Source organism: Conger conger, chromosome 2 (genome assembly GCF_963514075.1).
Source record: "Conger conger chromosome 2, fConCon1.1, whole genome shotgun sequence".
Taxonomy (NCBI): Eukaryota; Metazoa; Chordata; class Actinopteri; order Anguilliformes; family Congridae; genus Conger; species Conger conger.
In genome coordinates, this window is record NC_083761.1 from 3,346,802 (window position 1) to 3,363,028 (window position 16,227).

Here is a 16,227-nt window from a genome sequence, read left to right on the forward strand (position 1 = left end):
CCAGGGTGTATTCCTGCCTTTCGCCCAATGTATGCTGGGATAGGCTCCAGCCCCCCTGCGACCCTGTTCAGGATAAGCGGGTTAAGATAATGGATGAATGAATGAATGAAAGTCTTCTGCTGCTGTAGCCTGTCCACTTAGAGCCTTGACGCGTTCAGAGATGCTCTTCTGCACACCACTGTTGTAATGTGTGGTTATTTGTGTTACTGTCACCTTTCGACCAGTCTGGCCCTTCTCCTCTGACCTCTCTCATTGCACACAGAACTGCTGCTCACTGAGTGTTTTTTGCACCATTCTCTGCAAACTGTAGACTGTTGCATGTAAAAATCCCAAGAGGTCAGCGATTTCTGAGACACTCAAACCACCCTGTCTGGCACCAACAATCATTCCACCGCCAAAGTCACTTGGATCACATTTTTTCCCCATTCTGAACCTCTTGATTGTGTATGCATGCTTTTATGCTTTGAGTTGCTGCCACATGATTGGCTGATTAGATATTTGCATTAACAAGCTAGTGTACAGGTCTACCAAATTAAGTAGTCACTGAGTGTATTTGCAATATAAATACAAATAACTAGTCACAGTGGATATGTAATTATCTATTTAGAAAGTGATGACAATAATATTGGGAAAATGTTGAAGTAGACATAAGGTAAGGATAAATCTTGTCACTGACCACCAAAAGGAATCCATGAATCCTTTGCTAGGTGATAGTAATCATATCCTGTCAATAAGATAAAATGAGAGTAATGCATTTTCCAGTTGAGGAATCTAAGTCATGAATCAATTTGTGACTGGCCAACTAAATGGCCTACTAAATCTATGAGTCCTTTTGTAGGTGATTATAATCACAGATCCCAACTGATGCCGTGAGATAAAGTGGGAGTAATTAATTTTTCAGTTGAGCAATCCGACACAACTAGCTGATGTCCTGCTGTTGACGTATACGCTCACTTGTTTACCGTGTGAAGCTCTGATGATCAAGAACCATCCGGAACACAAAGCCCGGCTATTCCGGGCAGCCGGACCCGTGCGCCTGTTTGCTCGACACTTCTGAAAATAGAAAAGTCTTCTTTTAAACGCAGAACACTCCAGCCAGGTGGGGACACAAAACAGGCCTAGTCATGCCCCTCCAACCTCCCCCCCTTGCTCCCTCACCACCTGCCCCCCACCCCCTCCAAAAAAAACAAAAACATGACAACAGAGAATTGGCTGACTGGAAGCATAACAGTAGCATAATGCACCATTCAGCACAGCATAATTCTGCTCATTCTAGTCGAGGCTTTTTTTGGCCAGTCAACAGCCAGCTCCACAATGGGTGAGGCCCTTCTATGGGGGGGCGTTGGGGTAGGTGGGGGGGGGTGTTTGTGGCATGACCGAGCGATTATCCTTTGTTTTTCAGAAATTCCTGGCGGCCGGGGCGTTCAGTCTGGAACGAGGCTACGGAGGGTCCTCGTCATCAGCCTGCGTTTCCACCGCTGACAGCCCTAAAGAAGGGGGATCCGCCGTTCCGCAGGGCAGTGGGGACAGAAACCCAGCCGGCCAGGATGTTCAAGACCAGCTACCGGCACGAGGTGCTGGAACAATGCTTCATTAAAAAAAAAAAAAAAAAACGGTTAATGTAATAATAACGGTTAATGTAATAACTTTGTCCTCTTTAATATAATAACTGCCGGTTAATGTAATAAGTTATTACATTAAGCGGCAAAAGTTATTACGTTAACCGTTCCAAGATTTTCTTGTTACATTAACTCGTAGTTAATTACATTTACCCGGCGGTTATTACATTGAAGAGGGCAAAGTTATAATTCTGTCATTAACCGTTTTATTACGCTAACGGTTTCAATTACTTTAACCGCCGTAACAGGTGCGGAAGGAGAAGTATGAGCGCTCCGACGAGTTCGAGGAGCCGCCCTCCCCCGACGACTACACCCCGGGGTCGACGGGCGCGCAGGGCTGGGAGAGCCTGCAGGAGCTGAACGAGCGCTTCGCCCGCTACATCAACCGCGCGCGCGTCCTGGAGCAGCGCAACGGCGTGTTCCGGAAGCAGCTCGAGACGCTGCAGCGCATGGAGGAGGTGTCCGCCGCGGAGGACGCCTTCGTGGAGCAGATCGGCCTGAACCGCCAGCGCGTTCGCGAGCTGCTGACCGACCGCGCCAAGCTGCAGCGCGAGCTCACCGACGCCCAGCGCAATCTCGACGAGTTCAACAGCAGGTGAGCGCGAGAGACACACGAAACGCCTGTTTCGTACCTCACACAGTATTGGCAAAAACCGGTAAATAACACGTATTTTACTCTTATATTGAAAGTTAAAATCTATTTAAAATAGAGGCAGAGGTATAGAGGTAAGACAGTTTGACTCATCTCAAGATTTGTCAAAATACACAAACACCTGTTTCATACCACATACCTGCTGAAAAACTGGGTCACACTTTGCAATAAGGGCATTAACTAATGCAGTTGTTAACGTGAATTAATTGATGTACAAATACATTAATACACGAAAATGTGCTTCACACCAAAGACACCGCAGAAACCCAAAAATATATTTTATACTTATATTGAAAGTTTAAACCGTAGTTATTTTATTTTTTCACAAAAAAAGTGGTCAATGACCTAAGACAGATTTTGGCTGTCTCGCCACGTAATCCCAGAAAGCCTCCCTCAGCGCTCTCTTACGTAATGTTACTTTATTCTTTATTTCACCAAATAGAAAATAATTCTCAAAACATTTCATTTCAACGTGAATGTTTGGAAATGTCAAACACCAACCAAATATATATTGAAATCTAGGGCGCCTCCTGTAAAATGTTCATAACATCGACTAAAATGGTGGAGGGGCCGGGTGTTTCGCAGCTGTAAATTGTTCAAAAATAGAGGTGGCAACCTGTATCACACATGAAATGTGTTTGTGCAAATACGTATTTCAAATGCATGGAATATGAAATATGCTACCCTTCACTTAGTCCAAGGAACCTTTAACCACCTGGGAATCTGAAAGGGTGAGACTTCTCTGTGAAGAGACTAAAAAAAAAAAAATATATATATATATATATATATATATATATATATGTATATTTATATATATAAATATAAAAAAATAAAAAGTTTTATCATAAAATTTTCATTTAACGTTGCTGTCGATATAAATGTTACTGATGACAAACTGAAGAGGACAAGTTACTGAAAGAGTGAGCCAGGCAGCTCGGACAGAGTTTGAGAGTTATATGCAAAGCTTATTATTATTACTATTATTAATTATTACTAATTACTCATTATTGCGCATGGATTGTACAAACTCTACCTCATCACTGACAGTAGGTAGCAGCCTAAGTACATCCTTGAGGAACAAAAATGGTGATATTTTATGTGACGTAATGAGAAAACCAAAGCAGGAGGCTGAAAAAACAACCTGCTAGACAGGCCTCTTGTAAATAACCTACAGATGTGGAGTCAGCTACATGGCTACTGTGCTCTATGAACATAGATCTCATGATGAATAACACCCTGGCCTTGTCGGTCATGTTCTGTAGCTGAGCAAGGCATTGTGGGCTATTCTACAGCCTCCGGGTTAAATGTGTTTTTCCCCCCAAACACCCCAGGACAGATGCTTCTTCTGTGCTTAGCCTATCCGGAGCTCTTTAAAGATGCTGCATCTGTCCCATCCTATCCGGACCGCTTTAAAGCTGTGGCCTGTGTGTTTGAGGCCTGGTGAGGTTGTAAAACTTGTTTTATGGCCCTCTCCTCTTCCCTCATCCCCTCTCTCTCTTCTCCTCTCTCTCCCCTCCTCTTCTCCTCCTCTCCTGTCCTCTTCCCCCCTCTCCCTCCTCCTCTCCGCCTCTCTCCTCCTCCTCCTCTGCTCTCTCCTCTCCCCATCTTGTCTCCTCTCTCCCTCTCTCCTCCCCCCTCCTCTTCTCTCTCCTCCTCCCCATCTCTCCCGCTGTTCACTCCTCTCCTCTCCCCTCCACTCTCCTCTCCCCAGGTACAGAAACGAGTGTGAGTACCAAGAAGGCCTCAGAGGCACGCTTGAACAGCTGAATAAGGTAGGGCTGCAATCTGCATACGCTTATGGAAATGCAATAAACCGTAATACACATAAATAGAATACAAACATCCCCAACTCTTCACGTCGTTGCCGTTTTCTGAAAATTGCAATGTTCTGCGTATATCTTTCTTGGGTGTGAACCAGTTGCTGATTTTACTGTGAAAACAAAAACTAGCAGACCCCGAGGCTCTCCAGAAACCATGTTAAAGGCACAACAGTTTAAATCCATATTATTAAAACTATAAATATACAGTCAGTGACCTCTTTCTTTGGTATTGGACTTATTAGTGTTCCGCTGCTGCGGCCCACTCACGTCAATGTTTGATGTGCTGTGCGTTCAGAGATGCTCTTCTGCATGCCATGGCTGTAACACATCGTTGAGCTAACTGTCGCCTTCCTGTCAGCTCGAACCAGTCTGGCCCTTCTCCTCTGACCTCTCTCATTAGCAGGGCTTTTTTTTTGCCCGCAGAGCTGCCACTCACTGGATGTTTGTTGCTTTTCGCACCTCTGAAAATCCTCTGCATCCTCTGAGAACCCTGAGAGACTGTTGTGCGTGAAAATCCCACACCCTGTCTGGCACCAACAATCATTCCACGGTCAAAGTCACTTAGATCACATTTCGTCCCCATTCTGAACCATCATGTCTGCACGATTTTATGCTTTGAGTCGCTGCCACATCATTGGCTGATTAGATCGTTGCATTAACAAGCTGGTGTACAGGTCTCCCTAATAAAGTGGTCACTGAGCGTATGCACAATAGAAATAGGCTACAAATACCTGGAAACATATGATTCATGAGGGATTCATTTCCGAACCTTACACTGTTATACAATGCCTCCCTTTGACAGGCAAGTTCCAGCACAGAATAATTGTAGTTATAGATATACAAAATCCACCGGGTATGTGTCAATGTACAGAATGTATCTTCCTATTCTTTTGCATTCATAAGCTCAATAGCCTAGGCTGCTGCATTATTCAGTGCGCCTACTGCCAGAGAATACAACCCATGCAAGCCTTTACTATAGTCTCTGATAAACAGCAGGAAAAAGCGTTTGTGGTCTTTCAATCACAGATATGAATAGTGTGAAATCGTGGATGAGAGTTTTACATCTACGATGTGAACAGCGATCAATGGGGGTTGAGGGATTTAGGTCAACTGTATGAATAGTGTGAAATGTTCATTTGAGATGTTTACGTCATCGTTGTGAACAGCGGGAAATGGCGGTTGAGGGTTTAACGCCAGTGGTATGGATAGAGGAAAATGGCGGTTGAGATTCTTACGGCGGTGATACGAGCAGTCGTTTTGATGTTTTGTGTTTCAGGAAGCTGACGGCACTCTGCTGAGAAACCTGGAGTTTCAGATTCTGTCGCAGTTTCTGCAGGATGACATCAACTCCACCAAGGATCGGCACAAGAAGGTACGAAAATTTGAAAGCGTCGACTCTGTGGCTAAATAATATTACAAGCATTTGGCAGACGCCATTATCCTGAGCGGCATTCAACAAAGTGCATAACCAGGGACAAGTGCGCTGAAAAGTACAATTCCTCGAACTGACCGCATAGATAAGAACTTGGACCCTGTAGATGAATCTGTTGACAACAAGCAAACAAAAACACCAATAAAACAAATATAATGGCACATATAGCCTAATGCTAGCAATAATAAAACAGAAAAGTATACATAAGTGCTATAACTACGATGATGGTTCTCAAACACAGCCCCTGGAGATCTACAGTGTACAGCGGATTTTGTTCCGAATTGCAACTTCAGAAATGTGCAACCTATTCATTTTTCCTGAATAGACACATCCATGGCAATTGAAGGATTACTTGTGCCCCCTCTTAGGCCATGTTAAAAGCAAGGCATACCACGAATAATAAATGCCTCATCTTTACATCTTAGGGCCAAAAAGTATGGTGTAATTTTCTGTAATGTGCCCTATGAGAGATAATTCATTTAGAACGAGGCTACATTTCCCAGTTTATTGAATTACTGCATTATCGATTGAGTTCAGTGACAACAGTGAGAGAGACAAATGACAATATATTACACCTGCATCGTGTTAAAATGTTAACGGGGGAAAACAATTATGGGATAGAGTAAGCACATGTGGTTGGCAAATTGATCAAAACATTGGCAGTAACAAAACCCTGCTGTCTAACCAATCTACAGTAAGTAACTAAATGCAGCCAGACGACAGACGAACTGAAGTTCACGCTCGTGTGCTGGACTCATCTGCAGTAATCATTTTTCAATAAAAGGGAAAGTTCTGGAAACGTCTGCATTATCCGGGCTAACTCGCGCAGCATTAGAAAGGCCGAGCGATTGTAACCCGAACATCGCCGCGCAACCTGCAAAGCTCAGCACTGCACGGCAACACGCGCTCGTATTGATGGACGGCTTGCCGCGGCACACGGGAGAACATATCTTATCGTAGCCTTGCCTGCACACAGCACTCGTCCAGAATCTATTAATCAGTTGAAACGGTTCACTGGTTCGTGGAATTTATGTCGCGCGACCCATGTTGTAAGTCGACAGCAGGCCAGCTGATTCGAGTGAAACGATGTCAGGCGTTTGGTATGATTTATTGAGGAGCACCGCGGAATGGAGGTCTAAGTGCAGTTATTAAGATGAAAAGCTTATACAAACGCCGATATTTTCCCCGACGTCTGACAGCTGTAGATTGCGCACGGCCTAATCAGTGGGGCATTTTTCCGTGCTTGCTGCATCCTTTTGTTGTTCTAATGGCTGTCAATAGAAATGATTTGCTTTGTGTAAGACGCTGGCGTCGTCTCCGCTCTACCTTAATGACTTCTAATTGTCGCTTGTGCTGCTCTGTTTTGTGCCTTTTGCAGAATTTGGCGGAGATTCAGACCTACGTTAACGTGCTGCACAAGATCAACCAGAGTATTCCTCTCCTGCCAACTGTGTCCGTGGGAATATCGGAAGTAAGAACATGACTCGTGACCTGTACCATGTAACAAAACAACTATAGACGCATGCACATTCACTCACTGAGCGCTGTGTTAAGAACAACTCTACACCTACTTATTCATGCGATTATCTAATCAGCCAATCGTGTGGCAGCAGTGCAATGCATACAATCATGCAGATACGGGTCAGGAGCTTCAGTTGATGTTCACATCAACCACCAGAATGGGGGAAAATATGATCTCAGTGATTTCGACCGTGGAATGATTGTTGGTGCCAGACGGGCTGGTTTGAATATTTCTGGAACTGCTGATCTCCTGGGATTTTCACGCCCAATAGTCTCTAGAGTTTACTGAGAGTGGTGTGAAAAGCAAAACAAAAAAACATCCAGTGAGCAGCAATTCTGTGGGCAGAAACGCATTGTTAATGACAGAGGTCAGAGGAGATTCTAAATCTCTTTTCCAAGGATAGACCTGGCTGAAAATGGCAGCCGGGTTACACAGTAAACACATAAAACGCACACAACACAGTAGAAATGTGTAGTAAAATAAAGTGCAGTAAAAGTTATAGGTCACATCTCCGTCAGTGACTGGAGCACACGTCTTGCACAAGACTGTGCGACTCTTGTTTGAACTGATTTAAAGGAATACAGTAAATTGGTAGAGAGCTTGAAATGTCAGTTGTTCAATAATCACATAATTACAGTTTATAGGATATTTGCACTGCCCGTATAGGACATAAACTATGGATTTTTCTCTGTCCCTGGACAGTAAGTGAATGAACAAGGAGTGATACCAGAGGAAGCATACGATATCCGCTCACAAATTCAGAATGGTTTCTTTATCACGTTTGCCATTTGTTATCTGTTATTTACTGTATCAAGTTCCATATTGTATTACGGTGTAAGGTGGGGGTTATCTGTTATTTACTGTATATTTGCAGAGAGTTAATGTCATAACAATTTCACGCACTGCAACCCAGTGCTTGGCAGTCTCTAGCCTAGTGCGCAAGTACAGGACTGGGACCTGGAAGGGTGGTGGTTCAAGCCCTGGTGTAGCCACCATAAGATCCACACAGCTGATGAGCCCTTGAGTAAGGCCCTTAACCCCACATTTGTTCCAGGGAGGATTTCCCCCTGCTTAGCCTAATCAACTGCATGATGGTTTAGATTAAAAGCATCGGCTATATAACAGATTATTATTATTATATTTTGCCCATTTGAGAGAAAGGTAAGCTGTTAGGATCAGTGCTGGTGTTTGGTTTAGATTGTACCCCCCCTCCTCCCCTCTCCAGGAGCAGGAGATGCTGTTAGGATCAGTGCTGGTGTTCGGTTTAGATTGTACCCCCCCTCCTCCTCTCCCCAGGAGCAGGAGATGCTGTTAGGATCAGTGCTGGTGTTTGGTTTAGATTGTACCTCCCCTCTCCAGGAGCAGGAGAAGCTGTTGGCCCAGCGCAGAGTTCCCACCCTGCAGTCCCAGCTCGAGGAGAACAAGAGCGCCCTCTGTCAGCTCCAGTCACAGAAGAGCAGGCTGCAGACTGAGGTAGGTTACCACGGCGACGCGGCGGTGCCACGCCTCACTCCCGTCTCTAGAGGGCAGCACGCTCGCAAAAAAAAATACGCCCAGCCGTGAAACAACAGGACTCAAGAGTTGTATTTATTATCGTATATTTTATACAGCGTATGTGCTGTGTATTTTGTCATATCGTCACTGTAACAGAGACTCGATACCCGCCGTGTCCGTGCCCTGGATCCACGTCCTACGTGCGACGTCTTGATTTCTTCTTCACTGGATTTGTGCAAAGTTTGCACAAATGAGGCTTTTCTCCATTTTCCGTTGGGCCAGCTTGTACATTCTGGTCACATTGTCCATAAACTTCAAAAGTCAATAGCATGTAAGCCTGACCCACCAGAATGAACTGCAATGTATTTTAAATATGTAGACCTTTTGGAAATTACTAACACATAGATGTCCCAAAAATGTATTTAAACAGTATGATTTAATATGATTTCTATGAGCTAAATGTCACAATATATTTGTAGGCCGTCAACCGCCAGTATAATTGCGATGTACCAAGAGCCCGTCTCATATTTTCTCAGCTTTGGAACAGCTTACACAGGCCTATAGCGCCGTCTAGTGGCGTACCGTTGACACAGCAGTTGGCTACAGCGGCGTTGTGCCGAATCAACACCACAGCAGTCCTCCAGCAGAAAGTGGGAGTGAGGGAGTTCAGTTGAGTTCAGTTGTTGGCTGTTCGCTGGGAAAGCAAAGTAGATTGTGAACAGTCCTGCCCGTATTGGACTACTTTTGAGCACTACTGACTAGTTTTGGACAGAAATTAGTTGGCTAGGTAAGCAGTAAGTTTGGTCACTTTTGCTTTGTTGTTTGTTTATTTGTTCGTTTAAAAAAACAATCTTATCTTTGTTGTACAGGTAGCAGTTGAAATTGTACTTCCCTCTAGGGTCTTTCAGCGAACTTATCCCTGGTTATGGGTATGCACTTTGCACTTTGTTGTACGGATAAGAGCGTCTGCCAAATGCCATTAATGTAATGTAATGTAAAAATGCAAGTGTCTTGGATGATGATAACATGTTGCAGTGAACATTAAAAAAAATATATATATATATTTCATTAAATTTTAATTGAAAGTCCCTTATGTCAAGAGAAATACTGTATAGAGCTCAGGGAAGCCAACAGTTAATGTCCTCCTTTGAGGATGAAAGGGTCTCGGGAGAGTAGAGAGCAGCTGTGTCCCGCGGAGGTCCGTTCGGCACTCTGCTTCCTGGAGAGGAAAGCTAATGGAGTGGCCTTTGAGAGAGACAGCTGAAGTGTCCTGTTCTTTAACACGTTACGTGAGATTTCTCCACGCAGTAGTGACCCTGGGGGTCCTTAGGGGACTCTCTGGGCCACTCTCTGCCCTGTGCTGCACACAGGCACCATCCGGAGGAACAAGGACAGAGTTTTCTTCAGAAAATGAATGAACACCTTTGTTGAAAAAGATGATGTACTGTAAATGTAAATCGCTGTAGACCCCCCTCTCTATCTCTCTCTTTGCCTCTCACTCTCTCATTCTCCCTCTCTTTCTTTCTTTCAAATTTTCTTTCTCTCTCCTCTCTCTTTCCCTCACCCTCTCCCCCTCTCTCCCTCCTCTCTCTCTCCCTCTCTCTCCCCCTCTCCCTCTCTCCCCCTCCCCCTCCTCTCCCCCTCTCTCCCCCTCTCCCTCTCCCCCTCCCTCTCCCCCCCTCTCCCTCTCCCCCTCCTCTCCCCCTCTCTCTCCCTCTCTCCCCCTCCCCCTCCTCTCCCCCCCTCTCTCCCCCCTCCCCCCCCTCTCTCCCCCTCTCTCTCCTCTCTCTCTCCCCCTCCTCTCCCCCCCTCTCTCCCCCCCCTCCCTCTCCCCCTCCTCTCCCCCCCCTCCCCCCCTCTCCCCCCCTCTCTCCCCCTCTCTCTCTCCCCCCCTCTCTCCCCCCCTCCTCTCCCCCTCCTCCCCCCCTCCTCTCCCCCTCCTTCCCCCCCCCCCCTCTCTCAGACGGCGTCTCTGGAGCAGGTGATTAAGGGCACGCAGGACGGTTATGATGATGAGCTGCAGCAGTATAACGAGCAGATTGAGTCTCTGCGGCGCGAGATGGAGGAGGCAGAGCACTCTCTGGACAAGTACACCAGCGAGTGCCGGCGCCTGGCGCTGTACCAGATCTCCCTGGAGAACGAGCTGGACCGCCACCAGAGGATCATCGAGAACGAGGACAACAGGTACGCCACGCCTGGGCCAACAGGTACGCCACGCCTGGGCCAACAGGTACACCACACCTGGGCCGACAGGTACACCACACCTGGGCCAACAGGTACACTACACCTGGGCCGACAGGTACACCACACCTGGGCCAACAGGTACACTACACCTGGGCCACAGGTACACCACACCTGGGCCACAGGTACACTACACCTGGGCCAACAGGTACACCACACCTGGGCCAACAGGTACACCACACCTGGACCAACAGGTACGCCACGCCTGGGCCAACAGGTACGCCACACCTGGGCCAACAGGTACACCACACCTGGGCCGACAGGTACACCACACCTGGGCCAACAGGTACGCCACACCTGGGCCAACAGGTACACCACACCTGGACCAACAGGTACACCACGCCTGGGTCAACAGGTACACTACACCTGGGCCACAGGTACGCCACGCCTGGGCCAACAGGTACGCCACACCTGGGCCAACAGGTACACCACACCTGGGCCAACAGGTACACCACTCCTGGGCCACAGGTACACTACACCTGGGCCAACTCTCTTTCACACAGTCTCTCCTCTGTCTCTCTCTCTCTTTCTCTCTGTCTCTCTCTCTTGCTCTCTGAAGTGCTTTATTGGCATGACAGATAGAGGCACTTGTGCTGCCAAAGACGGGGTTACATAATGGCACCATGTACAATATGGAGGATACTCCCACACGTTGTCTACCCTTCCACACTCCAGTCAAGCACGCAATTCGGTTTAAAACTCATTTTGATTTGGCCAGTTTAGCTTCTCACTCCGATTGAAATGATTCATGAAATGGTTCACAAGAGGTCTGAAAATCTGGATTGCAGGTAAAGAGCTGAATGCACATGGAGATGTGTTTTCGTGTGAGAATGCAGAGAAAAGCTGGTCCTCAGCCTGTTTTTTTGAGCTCGCAGTATTTTATTTGATCTGTTTTAGAGTTAATGTTGCTGCTCCTGGCACATCTGGGGTCTGTATCATGAAGCAGGATTGCTGAGCTAGCTAGATAACTGCACTGAGGAAAACCCAGAACAGCTCTTTTTACAGTCCATTTTCCAGATATGGGATGGTTCCGGGTTTTAATCTGTTATCCAGCTAACTCAGTAATCCTGCTTTGTGGGTTTTACTCAGTGCAGTTATCCAACTAACTCAGTAATCCTGCTTTGTGGGTTTTACTCAGTGCAGTTATCCAGCTAACTCAGTAATCCTGCTTTGTGGGGTTTACTCAGTGCAGTTATCCAGCTAACTCAGTAATCCTGCTTTGTGGGGTTTACTCAGTGCAGTTATCCAGCTCACTCAGTAATCCTGCTTTGTGGGTTTTACTCAGCGCAGTTATCCAGCTAACTCAGTAATGCTGCTTTGTGGGTTTTACTCAGTGCAGTTATCCAGCTAACTCAGTAATCCTGCTTTGTGGGTTTTACTCAGTGCAGTTATCCAGCTGGCTCAGTCATCCTGCTTTGTAGAACTGGGCCCAGATTGTCAGAGGACAATATCCATTAAAAAAGTCTACCACAAGGTGGCAGTATTTCCTTATTGAAAAGATTTGTTCATAGAAAGGTAACTGATGTCCATGTGTGGGATCGTTTAAGAATGCTAACAATGTTAATGGTAATGAAGGTGTGAAAATTTGATTTTGGGGGGAATGTTTTAACATCACGAGGGCTTTGTTGGTAGTGATCCTTTTAAAATAACGGATGATAAGAGATTTGTTGTACAGTAACTCCCTCTCTCTCTCCCTCTCTCTCACACTCCCTCTCTGTCTCTCTCTTTCTCTCTGTCTCTCTCCCTCTCTCACTCTCTCTCCCTGTCTCTCACATTTTCTGTCTCTCTCCCTCTCTCTCTTCCTCCTCTCTCTCACACACTCTCACACACTCACACTGTCTCTCTCTCCCTCCCTCTCTCTCCCTCTCTCTCTCCCCCCCCTCTCTCTCCCTCTCTCTCTCCCCCCCCCTCTCTCTCTCTCCCCCCCCCTCTCTCTCTCTCTCCCCCCCCTCTCTCTCTCTCTCTCTCCCCCCCCCCCTCTCTCTCTCCCCTCTCTCTCTCTCTCTCTCCCTCTCTCTGATCGACAGGTTGAATTCGGCTATAATCGGCACTCCGGTCCACTTCTGTTCACCACCAGTTACCGCTACAACCCCGACCCCCGCACGCCAGCAGCCGGGGGAAAGGTGAGAGTGTGGGGGGGGGGGGGGCAGTTAGGGGGGGCTAGCGTGGGCATGATTCACAGGTGTAGTGTGTCGACAGGTCTCGGGGGGAGGGGGGGGGGGGGGGGGTGAGTCAGCTGTCACGGGGTACACCTCCAGACCTCAGGTCTCTCCAATCACAATGGTCCAGCAACCTGTCCATCGGTCCAATCAGAGAGGCCCAAAATTCAAAATAGTGTTGTTGCCCTTGGCAATGGGCGATTTCACCTTTAGCTGACTGGTGGTAACGGGTTTGTCTAACAAATCTTTCATCAAGTCAGAGGCTGGGGTTCAAAATCCACGGATTTAATCGCTGTGTCAGTATACTGTAGTTCATACCCACACACAAACATACACGCTCACGTACACATACATATATGTGCGCGCACACACGAAAACACACATATACCTGCACACACACTCCATGCAGACACATGCATATGCAAATGCACATGCACACACATATCCACATGCACACATGCACACACGCACACACTCTTGTCTTGAACCTGCACACACACAACAGACAGCCAGACAGACATATAGACAGACACAGACAGTCAGACAGTCAGACAGACAGACAGACAGACAGACAGGCAGACAGGCAGGCAGGCAGACAGACAGACAGACAGACAGACAGACAGTCAAACAGACAGATAGATAGACACAGACAGGCAGGCAGACAGACATATAGATAGACACAGACAGACAGACAGACACAGACAGTCACAGGACAGTCAAACAGACAGACAGACAGATAGATAGATGTTTCTAGCCTGACTGTAACCTGAGAGGTGTGAGTGACAGAGTGCGGACGCTGTCCTTGTGCGCCCCCTGCAGACCTCACCCAAGCCATGCAGGGCATCACCAGCATCAAGCCGCGGCAGAAGGTCCTGGCCAAGAAGGGGCTGAAGAGGAAGGAGCTGTCTCCGCGGGACATGGTGGACAGCGGGCAGGAGGAGGCGCAGCAGGAGGAGGAGGAGCAGGAGGAGGCGCGGGGCGGCGGCGGGGAGGTGCGGGAGGAGCCGGTGCGGCGGGCGGAGCAGCCGCTGCACTTCCAGGACGCGGGGCGCGAGGACGTGCCCGACGGCAGCCAGCTGAGCAAGGCGTTCGACACGCTGTGCAGCATGGTGCGCGACCGCATGCGCCGGTACCGCCGGCCCGAGCCCATCGCCGACTTCTACACGCAGGGCCGCTACGTGCTGGTGAGCGGGGAGGCCAGCGTCCTGCACCCCTGCTTCCAGAGCTCCAGCCCCTCCGGGGGCCACGTCTACGTCACCATCTGCGACCAGCCCTACGGCCCCTACGACCCCTACGGCCCCTACGACCCCTACGGGCCCTACGACCCCTACGACGGGTACGGCGGCGACAAGCCCCGCCCCGCCCCCGTGGGCCCCGCCCCCGGCCCTGGCCCCGCCCCTGGCCCCGCCCCCGCCCCTGCCCCCAGCCCCGCCCCCGCCCCCGCCCCCGCCCCCGGTCCCGCCCCCGCCCCCACCCCCATGCGCCTGCTGCCCCCGGTGCCCCCGAGGGATGACGAGCGGGGGGGCAGGAAGGCAGACGGCAGAGAGGGAGAGGGAGAGGGAGAGAGAGAGGGAGAGCGGGGAAAGGAAGGGAGGGAGGGGGAGAGAGGAGGGAAGGGCAGTCAGAGAGGGGGAGAGGGAGGGGACCCACAGCCCAAATCCCGGGACCCCGGCCCCTGCCCTGCCCCCGGCCCCGCCCCCGGCCCCAGCCTGCCCTCCGGGGGGCAGGGCTACAAGGACAAGCCCGCCGAAAGACGCCGGTCTCCGCCCCCCATGCCGGCCCCCCGGTCCCAGCTGCCCGTGGACTCCATGAGCTACGAGAAGGTGGAGATGGTGGAGTCCATCGAGAAGATCTCGGCCGACAGCAGGGTGCGTGGCTACGAGGAGACGGCCACCATCGTGGAGACCGTGATCGAGAAGACCAGCAAGAAGAAGCAGGGAGACCGCCCCGCCTGACGCGCTTCCCACGATCCTCTCTGCCCCCCGACCACCGCCCGCCGTTCCACTCACACCCAGACTAGCTTCCCGCTCCAGATCCTGCTCGCGTTGCTGACTCTCATACTGTTGACACACTTCGCCTTTAACGTCTGAAAACCCGGGAGTGTCAAAACCAACACGATTATGATGATGCAATTGAAATAATCTAATTCAAAACCAAAATAGAGTCTGTGTGAGAAGTTTTCAGTTCTGCACACAAACAGTGTATCCAGTTATCGTTTGCTCAATTGGATGCCAATGCTGTGTGATGCTTGCTTTAATAAAAGTTAGCTTTCAAATGTTTTATGTCCAGTGTGTTTGTTTTAATCGTAAAATGTTATGTTTGCGTGGCACGGTGCAGCCGAGAATGAAAAGTCATGCTGAAAAATCCAAGTTTCTTCTTCAAAACTGTAATGTTGCGATGTATACAAAGATTTTAATTAAGACTTCAGCCGTCAACAGCGATGACCTTACCTGAGATATGGAGGGACATCATTACACCCTTACACATACATATATTATTATGTTTTTTATTATTTATATATTAGTATATTAGTGAACACGAGAAAAGCAATATGGACAAAGACCTTGTATTCTGCCCGTCTACGCTAACCTATTCGCAATCATCCAGTACTGTGAGCTCATTTCAATCAGCAGCCAATTAAGGCTCTAAGAACAAGCTATGTGGAGTATTTAACCAATCAGTGACTTAAAGGCAAGCTGAAAGGGAAGTTGGAGCAGCACCAGCCTCTGCGATACAACGTACGCAAACCGATCTTTTTCAATGGCGGGGTTGTCCATTTGACACATCAGATGAGGGGAACGGAAAATTGTCAGACAAGATCGACATACAGGTCCACTGGTACATGATGACGTAAAATCTAAATAAAATAAAAAAACCTTTAAATACACAAGCATTACAATTTTATTGATTTCATGGAATATATACTTTGTCATTTTTTGTATGCTTATGAAGAACTGACTAAACTGAGGAAATTTAATTTCAGCTTGTCTTTAAATAAATCACTGATGCTAAAATACACCTGCTCTATTTCCTAAGGTGTCATTACGATGTGGATAACATGAAGTCCACTTACAAGCAGACGAACGTTTGTGCAGCACAAACTTTAACATTCATAGCTTTGTTGGTTCTTGCTGGTTTCTGAGGGTGTCTACCGCTACATAAACAGGTTACACAAAGAGCAACAGATACTGTCAATTAAAATCATCCCCATACAAAGAAAGCAATCTTTCAAATATATTTATGGGTTCCTCTTATATATCCAATGGAATTACATACATCATAACTATT

At 48.0% G+C, this 16,227-nt stretch overlaps 1 protein-coding gene across 1 annotated transcript; it reads left to right on the plus strand.

The window, feature by feature from the left end:
- The first annotated feature begins 1,547 nt into the window (after positions 1–1,547).
- LOC133122595 (filensin) lies at positions 1,548–15,138 on the plus strand. The gene is given in 12 exon segments (XM_061232644.1): positions 1,548–1,574; positions 1,868–2,214; positions 3,983–4,043; positions 5,368–5,463; positions 6,902–6,994; positions 8,405–8,518; positions 10,503–10,723; positions 12,808–12,838; positions 12,841–12,870; positions 12,873–12,903; positions 13,759–14,241; positions 14,377–15,138. Coding segments are annotated over 12 exon segments (2,052 nt in total). The 3' UTR covers positions 14,895–15,138.
- Positions 15,139–16,227: the final 1,089 nt, after the last annotated feature.